This window comes from Exophiala viscosa (assembly GCF_022695815.1).
Source record: "Exophiala viscosa unplaced genomic scaffold EDD37scaffold_1, whole genome shotgun sequence".
NCBI lineage: Eukaryota > Fungi > Ascomycota > Eurotiomycetes > Chaetothyriales > Herpotrichiellaceae > Exophiala > Exophiala viscosa.
In genome coordinates, this window is record NW_026944353.1 from 829,074 (window position 1) to 843,867 (window position 14,794).

At 50.7% G+C, this 14,794-nt stretch overlaps 5 protein-coding genes across 5 annotated transcripts; all 5 read left to right on the plus strand.

Annotated features, from left to right (window-relative positions):
• Positions 1-84: 84 nt before the first annotated feature.
• Positions 85-2,511, plus strand: EDD37DRAFT_614914 (NUC169 domain-containing protein). Its single transcript, XM_062815567.1, has one exon. The coding sequence runs from the start codon at positions 125-127 to the stop codon at positions 2,459-2,461; it is 2,337 nt and encodes a 778-aa protein (XP_062674545.1). The 5' UTR covers positions 85-124; the 3' UTR covers positions 2,462-2,511.
• A 27-nt stretch (positions 2,512-2,538) lies between these two features.
• EDD37DRAFT_15880 (DNA repair and recombination protein RAD52) lies at positions 2,539-4,579 on the plus strand. Its single transcript, XM_062809711.1, has 2 exons — positions 2,539-2,783; positions 2,833-4,579. The coding sequence occupies exons 1-2, from the start codon at positions 2,776-2,778 to the stop codon at positions 4,445-4,447; spliced, it is 1,623 nt and encodes a 540-aa protein (XP_062674546.1). The 5' UTR covers positions 2,539-2,775; the 3' UTR covers positions 4,448-4,579.
• Positions 4,580-5,209: 630 nt separating this feature from the next.
• On the plus strand, positions 5,210-7,828 carry EDD37DRAFT_15882 (flavin-containing amine oxidoreductase). The gene is made up of 3 exons (XM_062809712.1): positions 5,210-7,159; positions 7,216-7,518; positions 7,601-7,828. The coding sequence occupies exons 1-3, from the start codon at positions 5,438-5,440 to the stop codon at positions 7,625-7,627; spliced, it is 2,052 nt and encodes a 683-aa protein (XP_062674547.1). The 5' UTR covers positions 5,210-5,437; the 3' UTR covers positions 7,628-7,828.
• Positions 7,829-8,165: 337 nt separating this feature from the next.
• Positions 8,166-10,470, plus strand: EDD37DRAFT_584994 (beta-xylosidase; the record flags this gene model as incomplete). The annotated part of the gene is made up of 6 exons (XM_062814444.1): positions 8,166-8,471; positions 8,523-8,682; positions 8,760-9,321; positions 9,371-9,677; positions 9,729-10,047; positions 10,105-10,470. The coding sequence occupies 6 exons, from the start codon at positions 8,166-8,168 to the stop codon at positions 10,221-10,223; spliced, it is 1,773 nt and encodes a 590-aa protein (XP_062674548.1). The 3' UTR covers positions 10,224-10,470.
• On the plus strand, positions 10,451-11,936 carry EDD37DRAFT_15911 (uncharacterized protein). The gene is made up of 3 exons (XM_062809716.1): positions 10,451-10,630; positions 10,679-11,683; positions 11,733-11,936. The coding sequence occupies exons 1-3, from the start codon at positions 10,564-10,566 to the stop codon at positions 11,879-11,881; spliced, it is 1,221 nt and encodes a 406-aa protein (XP_062674549.1). The 5' UTR covers positions 10,451-10,563; the 3' UTR covers positions 11,882-11,936.
• The last annotated feature ends 2,858 nt before the right edge of the window (positions 11,937-14,794 follow it).

Here is a 14,794-nt window from a genome sequence, read left to right on the forward strand (position 1 = left end):
GTTGCCGATCGGAGGCACGGCATAATTAACCCCGATCAAAATTCCAAAAAAATTCGAGAACTGCGCTTCAGAATAATTGTTCCTCGCAAACCTCTACGGTTTCGGACTATATATTCACCACACAATGGCCGATTCAAAGAAGCGAAAGGCCGTCACTAAAGACGTCGATGCAGACGCGGCTGTGGTCTCAGGAGACGAGTTCGATTTTGGCCAACTGGACGGTACTCTCTCCGACGACGAATCTGCAAGTGGCAGTGATGTTGAGGATTTGTCAAGCGGTGGAGAAGATCAGAGCGATGCTGTTTCAATCGGAAGTGATGAGGTGCCTTCAGAAGATGAGGAGGACTTCCTGAAACCGAAAGATGCTCAGACGGCACGAGAAGTTGATACAACAGTGGGAGATGGCGCCGTATCAAGAGAAGAAGAGGACAAGCCGAACTACAAAGTGGTCAAAGGTGCAGACGGAAACGACAGATACGTTTACGACGAGATCGATCCCGGCGATGACTCCGACTACTCTGTCCCTGACAACGAAGCCAATACCATTGGCGAAATACCATTGTCATTTTACGACTCTTACCCTCATATCGGCTACAACATCAATGGAAAAAAGATCATGAGGCCGGCGACTGGAAAGGCTCTCGATGCACTCCTTGACAGTATCGAAGTGCCCAAAGGTTGGACTGGTCTAACAGATCCGGCGACTGGGAAACCCCTGGAGCTCACTCGCCAAGAGTTGCAATTGTTGAAGAAAGTGCAAATGAACGAGATACCCACTGATGGTTACGATCCATACGAACCAACTGTTGAGTGGTTCACCAGCAAGACGGAGACCATGCCTTTGAACAGTGCACCAGAACCAAAACGACGATTCGTGCCATCTAAGCACGAGGCCAAGCGTGTCATGAAGATCGTCCGGGCCATACGAGAAGGGCGCATTCTGCCATACAGACCTCCAAAGGAGGCAGATGAAGATGCGGAAGATGTTCCAAATTACGATATATGGGCTGATGAGCAGCCTAGAGCAGATCACGCTATGCATATGCCCGCACCAAAACTTCCACCGCCTGGTTTTGATGAAAGCTATCACCCACCGGCTGAATACTTGCCAGACAAGAAAGAGAAGGAGACTTGGGAGAAGGCCGACGAGGAAGATCGAGACAAGGACTTTCTTCCAGCAGATTACCCTGCGTTACGGAAGGTTCCAGGCTATGATCGCTTTGTCAAAGAGAAGTTCGACCGCTGCTTGGATCTTTACCTGGCTCCTCGTGTCCGTCGGATCAAACTCAATATCGATCCTGAATCACTGTTGCCCAAATTGCCAAGTCCCGACGAGCTACGACCATTCCCCACGCATGAAGCTGGTCGGTTCCACGGTCACAAAGGCAGGGTGCGGTCTCTGGCCATTGATCCTACCGGACAATATCTGGCGACTGGCGGAGACGATGGCACAGCAAGAGTGTGGACGATCGAGCCTCAACGGGAGATCTGGTCAGTATCGTTGTCATCTGATTCCGCCGTCAACGTGGTACGGTGGAGACCTGGGAAAGACGCTCCAGTCCTCGCTGTCTGCGCCGGTGATGACATCTATCTTTGTGTGCCTCACTTGGGCACAGAATCTGGCCCAGAGACAGAAGCAGCTCAGACCGTCCTTGACGCCGGGTGGGGATATGCTGCATCCGAGAGCAGCACGTCGAAATCTTCCAGTGTTAAATGGAGCCGACCTTCGTCCACTCAACGAGATAGAGGTGTCGCAGCTGTTATTAGCCTTGGACACACCGCGAAAACATTGTCTTTCCATTCAGCCGGTAACCACTTCGTCACGATATGTTCTGCCACTACGGTGCCGGCGTCTCAGGCGATTGCCATACACACCATCGCCAAGCACCAGACACAACTGCCATTCCGAAAGCGACTGAAGGGTGGTGGCACATCACAAGACGCACATTTCCACCCGAGCAAGCCTATTCTGTTCGTTGCCAACCAAAGAGTTATTCGGGCGTACGACTTGTCCAAGCAAACACTGCTGAAAATCATTCAGCCGGGCGCACGATGGATTAGCAGCTTTGACGTTCACCCGACAAGCTCTTCAACCGCAGGTTCAGACAATCTCATCGTGGGTTCCTACGATCGAAGACTGCTGTGGATGGATTTGGATCTGTCCCCTCGACCATATAAGACCTTGCGCTTCCATGAGAAGGCCATCAGATCCGTCAGGTTTCACCCTGCCACCAACAAATACCCGTTGTTCGCCGACGGCAGCGACGACGGAAGTATACAAGTCTTCCATGGGCAGGTCACGAGTGACATGATGAGCAACGCTCAGATAGTGCCTCTCAAAGTCCTCCGTGGACACAAGATTACCGGTGGGTTGGGTGTTATGGACCTGGATTGGCATCCTCAACATCCATGGCTTGTAAGTGCAGGCGGCGACGGAACTTGTAGATTATGGGTTTCTTAAAGTCTTGGAAGTAGCCTGTACAGAGGAAAGAAAATTGAACATTATCACGATCCCAGTTTTCTTCGCTCCCATCTAGTCAGAAGGAGAAGTATTCAGCCCACAGTGTAAGCCTCATGTCCATGCTGAGTAAGCCTTAAGCGTCACGTGCATGCATGCGACTTTCGCGTTTCAACATGACGCGCTGCTCCGCTTGTGAACTTGGACGCGTGCAACAACGAAGGCAAGGCTGCAGCTTCTAACACGCTCCATTCCGCGTGCTCGAAATCGACACCATAATCCTTTTCCGGAGAGTGTCATCATGAGAAGTTGACAAAATGCCTGCGTAAGTGCTACAGTATTATCTGATGAAACTCCTTCTGACAATTAAACAGTGTCGGTGATCAACACAAGCCGAATAGCAGCAGCACGGCAAACCCGTTCGAAGACCACAAACACACTATCTCAGGATATACGGCACAAGAAATAGCAACACTGCAGAGCAGACTAGAGAAACAGCTTGGACCCGAATATATCTTGACAAGGGCAGGGCCTGGTGGCTCGAAAGTACCATATCTGCCGGGCGAAAAGGTCATCAGTCTTGCAAACGATGTCTTCGGGTTCAATGGCTGGAGCAGTTCAATACAAAACATACAGATCGACTTTGTGGACGAGAACCCACAGACTGGAAAGGTCTCATTAGGCCTGTCAGTGATCGTACGAGTTACCTTGAAAGATGGAACTTATCATGAAGACGTTGGCTATGGGACAGCCGAGAACGTCAAGGGAAAAGCAATGGCTTTCGAGAAGGCGAAAAAGCAGGGCACCACAGATGCATTGAAACGAACGCTGCGAAATTTTGGCAACGTGCTCGGAAACTGCCTATACGACAAAACATACCTGGCCAACGTCACGAAAATGAAGACTGCGCCTGCGAAATGGGATCCGAACCAGCTGCACCGCCATCACGATTTCGCCAGCAAGAAGCCAGAAGAGGAAGTCAGACGCAATCTGTCAGCTCCAGCGCGAGAAGTTTCAAATGAGTTCGACGATACTTTCGACGTGGACGACTTTGAGCTGGAAGACTTCGATGCCATTGAGATGGCTGGTCCTGACGAGGTATCGCTGTCTGCAGAACTAGAAGACGCGGTACGGAAACCAGTCAATGGCGCTGCTGAACGCATGCCACCACCGTCAAGGACAAACCTGACCACACCGTCCAAGCCGCCCGTGCCGATACCTCGACCTGTAGCGACAAGATCGGCCTCAGCCACTGCTCCAAACATTGTGCCTCAACCACTACCCGGGCAGCGTGGCCAGGCTCTGCCGGCCCAAACTGCCAAAGCCCTCCCCATAACAGATTCCCGAATGCCTCCCGTCGAACCTTCTCGGCCGCCATCTCCCCATGTACCTTCCGAGCACTTCCCTCAACAGCCATCCGGCAGGAATGGCCCAGCAACAGCACCGTCAGCTCGGCCCACTGGTTTCTACTCAGCCAGAGTTGCCGAAAATATTGATGAACACAACAATATCACCGCTGCAGCTCCTCCAACCGCACTCAAGTTCAATCCTCATGCAGAAAGTCCATCGATCCGCAAGACATCGGGTGTGGATCACAATAGATCAGTTCCTCTAAAGCGCGATCTGAAACCAGATACCTCTCAAGTCACGACCAATGTCATCAACCCGCAATTGGATCAAGGTCGCAAGGTCGGAGCACCGAGTCCAAACAGTCTTGTTGGAGGCATACGTGGTGGCACATCTTCATATCGACCTCCTACGAGGCGAGGTCCTGAAATGACGGGCGTTACTATACAGAGTCCTGCAGATGGCGGATCAGAGCAGAATTTACAGGCAGCCAGAAGAATGCCCCTCGGTGATGTCAGCAACATCCAGCATAGTGTTACGGCTGTAACTGTCGATGGTGCAGATGCGAAAAGGCAAAGAGTGCTGGATCCTGGCTACGAGGGAGGAAATGGTCCGGTAAACGAAAACAAGAACAGTGGCTAAATGCGGTTGCTTGTGAGAAGAGCCAGGCTACACTTGTTGAACGACGATTTTCTTTGGGCAATAATGCGGATGAGCATCAGTAGAATAGCGTGGAGTTATGAGGTACGAAGCATTCTTCCTGAACTTGTTCTTTCGGCGAACTTCGAGTGCCAGCCACCAGGCAAAGGCTTTGACTTGACGATGAAAATGGACGAGGATGGTCATGTTGATACCGCTTGCTAGCTATGTTATGAACAAGAGTGTTGTTCTCCGTAGTGCGACTCAATGTCCTCTGATGATTTCTCGGCTATCAATGAACCGACGTCCGCCCTTTCAACAACTTGCGAAAATCGTTCATTCTCCGGCAGGCAGAACCTCAGAGCGATCCGAATGGCCCCAGTCATGCTGCAAGTATCATCAGACGCTCTCCACAGGATGAACGAAGCAGCAAGTAAGACTTCAACATGTCCACTCTCAGGGAATGCGGCAGCTCCCTTCCCTTGCGTCTCCCCCGCACTTGTGCACGGCAAACCCGAACTCAAGGTGAGCACTTGAGATGGCCAGAAAAGCTATCCTTGATCTAGCTGTTAATTCGAGTACATCAAGACTTTTGTATGCATTGGCAAGCAAAATAACATCCGCTGCACCCGATGGTCCCGCAAGTTCAATCTTTCGGGCACATCGCTGTCGGTATCAGGTCGCTAAGAATTGATCTGCGTCTTACGCAGTCTTGGCTGTAATCATATTGGGCAGTCCATGTCCGTCAAACTCACGCTCCATGTAACCTGCTAATCTTGACGAATGGCAAATGCTGTTGGATGTCGGACTTGGACGACGTTCTTCCCAGAAAAGCTCTACGAATGCATAACGCAGAGTCTATGGTGCAGCCTAGCTTGCGAATGATTCCTTAGGGAAGCGCAACATGAATGTAATTCAAATGTTTTGGCTTGACGGCGAGCTCGCCAGCATCACCTTCTTTCATATCTACAGGCAGTGGACTGGTCTATCACTATGGCTTGCCGCGCCATCATAACAGCATTATTATGTTCTTCGGCTATTGCAGTAAGCTTGCCAGTCAACCTACACGTCAGGCGTGCCGTTGACTCGGGACTTGCTAACATCCATGTGTCCTACGACGAGCCAGTCCATGCTGAAGTTGTCTTTACATACGGTTCTTGTCAGGCCAAGTCTCCTGGAGAGGCTCATCATCTTGTCGGTCGTGCAAAGGACTGCAACCATGACAGGCTATTGTGGAAAGTACCCGACTATGCTCCAACAGGACAATGTCTTTCAGTCTGGGACAGCAAGCAGAGCTTGATAGGTCGCAGCGCCCCGATAGCTATCACCCCAAATGGCAGGACTACTCGACGATGCCTTAAGAAGCGACAAGACTTCGCCATCCCGATGGACAATTCCAGTGGCATCGACGCTGAAGGCCCCTGGTACGATGGAGTTGCCCTCCTCAAGAACAAGGAGATCAGTGCCGTCAATGCGCAGGAGGCCAAGGCCAAGGAGATCGCCATCGTTGGAGCTGGGATGGCTGGTTTGATAACTTGGTTGGCCTTAAATCAATCAGGAATGACCAATTTGTCAATCATCGAAGCCGGCCAGAGATTGGGTGGTAGAGTTCACACCGCCTACTTTGGAGACCCGAGCGAGAGGCAGTACCAGGAGATGGGCCCCATGCGCTTCCCTCTGTCCATCACGTCCTCTGAAACGAATGAAACACTGCAGATTCAGGATCACCGTATTGTTTTCCAACTTGCCGACGAAGTCAATAACCTGAACGGGAATAACAGCAACTTCACCGTCAATTTCATCAAGTGGTACCAGACAGATCCCAATGGACTTTACTATGTCAACGGCTCTCGCTTCGCCAATGGTACTGTCCCAACAGTGTCGCAAGTCACCGCGAATGCCTCTCTGGCAGGCGCCTCGTCTACCGAAGACGATCCTTCGCTCGATGCGCTCGACACTACCATCGACAACATCATTGGCAACGAATCCTTCATAACACAAATGGCGAAGAATGTATATCAAGCACACAAGACATTCTTGGATCAGGGACTCGGTGGTCTCGGTGGCGACGACTGGTCCGAGTTCGGTTACGTGCACAACTATCTCAAATATGCCTTGAATGATAGCTTTGTTGCGATTGGTGATCCCGGTAGCGAATCCTTTTGGGATAATCTGTACGAGTCAATGTACTTCTCTGCTACAGACTGGCGGACGATCGATGGCGGGCTGACTCGACTTCCTTCGGCATTCCACCCTTTGGTTGACAGCGTCACCTACATGAATCGCAAAATCCAGAGGGTGCAATTCAACGAAAGTACGCAAAGAGTCACACTGCAGTGGAAAGCGCAGCCTCTCGATCGGAGCTTTCAGAATGCAAGTTACGACTTTGCTATCGTGACAGTTCCAATGCCACTCGTCAGGACGTGGAGGTTGCCAGGATTCTCGGATACGTTGACGACCGCCATCGACATTTACCCGTACTCGCAGGTGTGTAAAGTTGCTCTGCAGTTCGAAACGCGCTTCTGGGAGCACTTTGCCCTTCCGATATACGGGTCGTGTAGCACTACTACGGACATTCCAGGAATAGGAAGTATCTGCTATCCGAGCTACGATATCAATTCGACAGGAAAAGGGGTTATGCTGGCCAGTTATACCTCGTCGGATGACGGCCTGAGATGGGCGTCTATCCCAGAAGACGTGCACGTGCAGTATGTGGTAAGTTTGTTCAATCTGTCTAGGCATTGGGTCTGGTCTTGCTGACCGCTATAAAGGTTGACGCCATGGCCGAAATTCATGGTCAAGTTGTATACGACCAGTATACGGGCAATTACAATCGCCGGTGCTGGATCTTGGACCAGTACGAGACGATCAGCTGGGCGAGTCCGGATGCTGGTATGAGGAAGGCGTTCATCCCGGCCTTCTTTCAGACGGAGAAAGGTATCATTATGAGTGGTGAGGGAACGAGTTATACGAGTTCCTGGATTGCGAGTGCCCTTGAGAGTGGGGTGAGAGCAGCTACCCAGCTGTTGCTTGAGCTGGGTTTGGCGGACGAAGCTAAGGCTGTCGTTGACAAGGTAAGTCGTTCACTTTATATCGCCCGACCGCGTGGGGAAAAAGTGCCGTTTAAGGGAGTGATGATGCTGACCTTCACTCTAGTGGATGGCGAGATGGATCGATGTTTGAGGTGTCTCTTCTAGGCGTGAATTTGGCACCCACAATATACAGAGATGTCCTTACAGGCCATATCTTACTGTCGTAGTTTGTCGTTCTTTTGAGTAATGTCGAGAATAACTCGATTGGGTCTTTTAAAAGACCTAAACATGCTTAGCGGCGGCCCTGACCGGCCCAAGGTTTAGCCTTAACGAGATTGAGGAATTGACATCGGAATTCCTTCTCTCTCTTCGTTTCTCTTTCTTCTCTTCTTCTCCCTAACTTTTCTGAAGACCACCGCAGCTACAGTCTGCGACATTCGGGAGAAGTTGCACCGAACCTGAGGGGGGCTTCGAGATGTTTTAGCCGGCATAGTACCCCTCTCATCCTATCACGTTTACTCGGTTCCTGTCGATCTTTTTCTAGGATTTAGCCTGTTCGTTCTGCGGAGAACCCCAGGCTCTTTGGCACTCACTCTATGACTTACTATGAAGTGACGGCTTATAAGGGCGAGCGGAAGCTCTGTGGGAGCTGAAAAGAGCTCAAGGTAAGACCACTTGGTAAGATGCTGATGACTCTGTTTGGCCACTGGGCGCTTGCCCTCGGCATTCCCCTGGCTGTGAATGCTGCAAATTCCACTTATTCCAATCCCATCTTCCCTGGCTTCTTCCCTGACCCAAGCTGCATCTTCGTTCCAGAATGGGACAACACATTTTTTTGTGCTTCCAGCTCCTTCTCGGTGTTCCCCGGAATCCCTATTCATGCCAGCAAGGATTTAGCGAACTGGAGGTTGGTTAGCAATGTCCTAAGCAGACCCGAACAGCTGCCAGATTTGGCTATTACGAACAAGTCTACCAGCGGTATCTGGGCATCGACAGTAAGTGCAGCGGAAGCCGACTGATCACCGTGTGGTACTCATACACAACAGATACGATACCATGAAGGGATATTCTTCATCATGACCACCCTGGTTTTTGACGACCAGGCTCAGACGAACTTTTCCCGTTGGGACAATATGATCTTCCAGTCTACAAATCCCTTTGAATCTTCGTCATGGTCAGACCCAGTGCACTTCAACTTTACTGGCTGTCAGTGGTTCTGTCACGAGAGACTGTGCCACGAGGGCACGAGTCTTTCGTTCTACTCCTTTTCTGACTATCTTCAGATGATACTTCTCCATACTGGGCAGACAATGGTACTGTCTATGTGACTGGCTCTCACCCGTGGGAGGTTACCCCAGGCATCACGCAGACCACCGTCAATCTGACTACAGGAGCCGTCGGATCTGACCTACGTTATATCTGGAACGGCACCGGCGGTGAAGCACCAGAAGGGCCTCATATCTACAACAAGGACGGCTGGTACTATCTCATGATAGCTGAGGGTGGTACGGGATTGAACCACATGGAGACTCTCGCGCGATCGAAAACGATCGGTGGTCCCTACATGCCTGATCCCGCCAACCCGATCATCACCAATGCTAATACAACGCAATACTTCCAAACAGTAGGTCATGCTGATCTGTTTCAGGATCCTTCGGGGAGCTGGTGGGGTGTTTGTCTCTCTACCCGTTCTGGTCCAGAGTTCTTGGTCTATCCTATGGGACGGGAAACTGTGATGTTTCCTGTCACCTGGCAGACTGGCGACTGGCCAATACTGCAACCTGTCCGTGGACAAATGAGTGGATGGCAGATGCCGACCACCAACCTCAGCATTGCAGGAGAAGGGTGAGTGACAGCAGTCCACCGTCTGCGCATATACTGAATCGGCGCGCAGCCCTTTCACAGACGCCGCCGACCACATCACCTTCCCACCAAACTCCAGTCTACCGATACATCTAGTCCATTGGCGTATTCCCATCAACACCTCCTACACTATTTCTCCGCCTGGCTATGCTAACACTCTCCGACTGAGTCCGTCAAGGCTTAACCTGACCGGTTACGATGGCAATTATGCTGGTCCTGAGGGACAGACGTTTGTGGGACGACGTCAAACAGATACACTATTCACTTATAGTGTCAACATGCAGCTCACACCTCAGACAGAAGGCGATGAAGCTGGAGTCAGTGTCTTCCTCACACAGGTATTTTAGTCCTGCACATGGAGTAACTATCACTGGTACTGAAACAAGCAGAATCATCACATTGATCTTGGGGTTGTTCTCCTGGCAAACACAACATCGTCATCATCACCACAGCCGTTGGTGCCGTACTTCCGGTTCTCTGCAACGTCCTATCTCACTGTCCCGCCACCACTGTTGGTTCCGGTCCACGCATCGTATCCCAATTATACGTCATTGTCGAATACGTCGGTCACCACGCTCAACTTGTATCTGGAAATCAAAGCCATCAACCTTACCCATTATGCATTCTCAGCCGGACCAATTGAGAGTATGTCGGACCTGCTGACGATCGGGACTGCTCCTGCTGCGGATGTTAGTTTTGGGTTTACTGGTAAGTCAAGCTAAATCTCTGGAATGTTTGAACAACTTGGTTGATACAAGTTTTCAGGAACACTGCTCGGTGTCTATGGCACTACGAATGGACGTATTGTCAACTCCTCGTCACCAGGCGCTCCAGCATACATTTCTGACTGGAAGTACACACCTCAGGGACAGTTTATGAGCTAGGAGGTACAGCAAGTCGATTCTCCCAAAGACGTGGTAGTATTGGGCCATTGCAGCTCCTCAGACGTGCATGAATATCGTGCTCCATCGAATGTCACAAATGTAAGACTGCTTGTGGACCGTCTCCCCAAAGACTGGCAGGCAAGGCTGAGGCTGCGGGGCCACGGGCGAGGCTAGGGCTGCCTATGTACGTCATTTTTAGGGAAATTTAGGCGCGCGTGTCAGTTAAGTCAAATCGAAACTAAACTGGTGTGAAACTTCCATACAATGCGGTAAACTCAATCTGAACTTATGCGCTACATGAATCCATTTGAACAATTCTCTACGGCATCTTGCCTTCAAGATGTCTTCTGTTCCAGAACGCATCTCGATCAAGCGCAAGAGAAATGATCTTCCGCCAGAGACTCTTTGTATACCTCATCTTTCCCACGGCCACTGACCATACTGACTTTCTACAGATCTTGAACATGGCAGCGCTGTGGTCAAAAAGCGAAGAGTAACAGACTTCTACTTCCAACGAGTTCGGGACCGCACGATCGCCCCCATATCACTTCGAGAAAAAACTGAACCACCTCCGAAAGCATCTCCACGCGTAATTCCCGGTGTACCTACAGTCCGATGGACATCTCCCGGGGACGAAAAACGGGATTATGAGAAGTTGAAAGCAAGTTTGAAAGCCCAAGCGAACACAGATACCGCAGGCACCAATGCGAGGCATTCCCAAGATGCGGCCACGGGCAGTCAGTCTGCGCCAGCGACTCCCATTTCGACCGAAAGCCTGCAAGCTGCAAGGCGTTTCCATCTAGCCCGCAACCTCTCGTCTGTACTCAGCCCAAACTCTTCCGGTGGCATAAGAAAGCAGAAAAGCGGAATTCGCCCTCCACTTGCGACATTCGTAGAGAAACATGGTGCCACGTTCAGTCATGAAAACAACCCGTTATACCGAGGCGAACCTGTGGACAAAATATTGGACACAAGCAAGGTTGGAAACTTGAAAAATGGAGTATCTGAAGGCGTACAAGATCCAGATTTGGAGACCTTGCGCACGTCTCATCGGAATGCCACCAACACTTTCCTCCAAGCAACGGCGAAGGGAGCGAAGAAGGGCACTTCAATCATGGATCATCCAAGCACCTGGGATCAGGAGTCAGACCAACTCGCGGATGAGTTGGCAGCTCTGGCAATGGAGCTCGACCCTGAAGTAGAACACAAGGTTGAAGGACAAGATCCTCCAACACCACTGAAGAACACGACGGACACTGTGATGACCTCATCAGACCGAGAAGATGAATACATTTACGAAACTTATATTCGTGTGCCTTACGACGATAAAACACAACACACACTAGACCTGTCCCCGAACAATATTGGCGTTTTGGTTATCACCGAGGAAGATGAGGATTTGTGGCTAAAATATGTCGACAGTGACGACGACTCAGACTGGGACGACGAAGACTCTAATGGTAGGGCAAAGCGTCTCCAACTGTCAAGTAAATGCTAATTGATGTCAAGCTGAGGACAATCCGGCAAATGATTATCCGGAAGACGAAGTCAGTTCGGACGATGAGTATGGATACAACGCCTACAAATACCGTCGCCAAGCTTCCGATGACGAGGCGTTTGACGAGGACGAAGACGCCGACGGTACCAGCAAATGGTGACCCTGTCCTAGCGATAGACCTCACATCCCTGACGAGCTTTTTCAAGACCTCCGCCGACAGAAATACACAATCATACATGTTTAGACCACAACATTCCACATGGATGGTCTTCAAAGCTTGGCCCGCAGTACGGGCATTCGACGATGACCCAAATGATCAGGCTTCATCCAGGGAAATCTTCGATTTGTCCGCTGGAGCACACCAAACTTTCCCTTCTTCTCCCTCGCACTCGACCGCCCCATCTTCGTCTGCTTCCGTACCTTGTCCACATTATACTGATCTAAAATGCGATAAAACTTGCATTGTAAACCACTCTTCTCCCTGTCCTCCTTCCAATATCGTCGATACATCTCCATCACCTGATCCCATGGGAGCCCCAAATCTGTACGATGATACCATATAAAGAAGCTTTGCTCGTCTTGGTACTTTTGCCGGGCAGATGTACTTGCTGAAGAGTGATGATCGTCATTGAGGACATATGAAATCCTCATGACGTCTGCAAACTTGAGATTCCGGCAAAGGTGGTTGAAGTTTTGTGCCATGTTGGAATTGACGATTGATTGAAGTTCGACGCAAATCAGCTCGAAGGGGCTTGGAAATCGGCAGTACAAGTGAAGAATTGAGACAGATGATGAGAAGAATCCATTGCAGAAAGTAGTGGACATAAATACCGCCCAGCTTGACCCGACAGTCTGGTTCACAGTCAAGGGCGCGATACACAGTCTACAACATATACTACACTCATTCAGAGCAGAGAGGTATACGGTGTATGGACAATCGAAATGGATGCATGGCGCGGACCACCCTGGTGACTATCCCTGCCACTCTCAAAAGGTTAGTTGCTGGTTCGATATATACGGATCTTCGCTCCAATCCGAAATGTCTCCTGCTCTCCGCTGTCTGAGGACGACCATGACAAGACCTTGACCCTGACGTGGTATTGTTCGTGGTTGGAAAGCGGTTGTACAGGTGTGGCGTCCCTACAACTGTCTGGGGCCTGTCGGGACGATGACCCGTCGCAGCATGGGATAACGCCAGGAAGGCATAGCGCAATATGCTTCTGATGGAAGCATCTCAGAGTCAGAAGGAGCAACTTGTACGACGTACGTTCACACGGTTCGCGATGCACCTCTGTACTGGGGTATGCGACACTAGTCCTGCAGAAGTACGTCGGAGCCACTCAACCAGCGTTCTCATACAGGGCATTGCACTCACTGCGTCCACACCTAACGACCGAACGGTGCTAGACGCCGCTCAAACATGGGGCAGTTCCGCAGAATGTCCAGATCCCCAATCTAGGTATGAAGAAGAGGAGTGGCAGATCCTGGCCAAATCCGAGATCTTCGGCATCTCCGCCACGCGATGGTGGGTTGTTGTTCGAAGGTCCAAGGTGGATGTTAATCAATGTGGTAAAAAGGCCATAACGACCAACGAATCATCAAAGGGGCAAGGGGTAGAGACGTTGTGTAACACACCCGTGCTCCTGCCAGGATCCAACGCTCTGACTCCCGATCCGCCCACTTGAAATACCTATCATGTGAGCGCCAGTTCTGCTTGGAGCCTTAACTTCGATGATCAGTTGATTTATTGTTTCGCATGTGTTCCGCAGGGTTACTTTGGGACAGAGTTTGAAGTCAAATACAGCTTCTGACATGATGACCAACAGTTCAATGGCAGAAGTCTCGCCTTTGCTCAAGATGTTAGATGCCTTCTCAGATCCTCCAAAGAAACTTCCTGCTCGGCTGGCAAGCTCGGGCCCGTTCCAGAACCAGATCACTGAAGTCGAACCTTGTGAGTCGATCACTTTAGCTTAATGTGACGGCGTTTCATCATACGAGTACACACGTCTATTTACTTGTACATGCTAAGATAAAGCTTGACAAGGGCCCTTGAGACCCCTGTCGCCAAAGTCAGGACTGACAAAGGCGTTCTGACATAGGTTTCCATGGCTAGGACGTCCTCCGCTGCCATCAGAAAGTCGATTCAGGTGGGATCCAATCCGGGGTCCCAATCGGCGCAAATATCTAAGGTGAAGAAAGAGTGTCCCTCGGCAGTAATTTACGCCGATTCGATTCACGATCAATGCCGCTGGTGTGCCTGGACCATAGATCGCCGGTAAAGCACCGGGACTTCGATCGTACACATTATTTCAGTCATTGTCAGTCACATCTGCCCTACCCGGACGGACGTGACGGATCATGTTCTAGTCTCTTACTAGCTAAAGTCAAAGGCAATCAGAGCCCCATCTCTCGTCTCGATTGTCAGCGGAAGCAAGGGCTTTCCTTGTGGTAGTTGGGGCTGGCAGCTGTACTTTCGTCTACGTTGTTCCTGTCAACGGTCACCAAAGTCTAGAGCACGGACCCTCGCTGAAATCGGATCACTCCCCTGCAAGGTGGCTGCGCTAGCGCCGCATGAAGGCAAACCTCCTCCCTTGTTTGAGAAGGGAGTATTAAATGGACGTCCTGCACCATTTGGACGAACCATGGTACTGGGACTCATCCTCACTTGCGATTCGAAGAAATCGCCCATCACTGCTGCAAGGGAAGTTGAGACGCACCTGATCATCGTACTATTGGAATAAGTCTTGCACAGGCCGCCTCACACATCCTACTCACAGCAAGTTCTGCCCGGATCTTTCACCCCTCGAACAAGAGTGTGATTGGGCGGAAGATTGTCACTACGCAATCAGAAGCGTGGCCTGCTTCTTCAGGTGCCTCTCACCTGGTCATCTCTGGTCGAAAGCAGAAAAGCTGTATGCAACGAATGACGGATTATCTGGTTGCCCTCTGCCAGCCGCCTTGCCTTCGTACTCGTACAGAGCCAGAGTTGTCCCCTTTGACCATCAGAAACGGCATCTTCCGTTGAGAGGGGTTGGCCACAAGTGCGTGGGTCCCATCGTCTTCAGATCAAGGA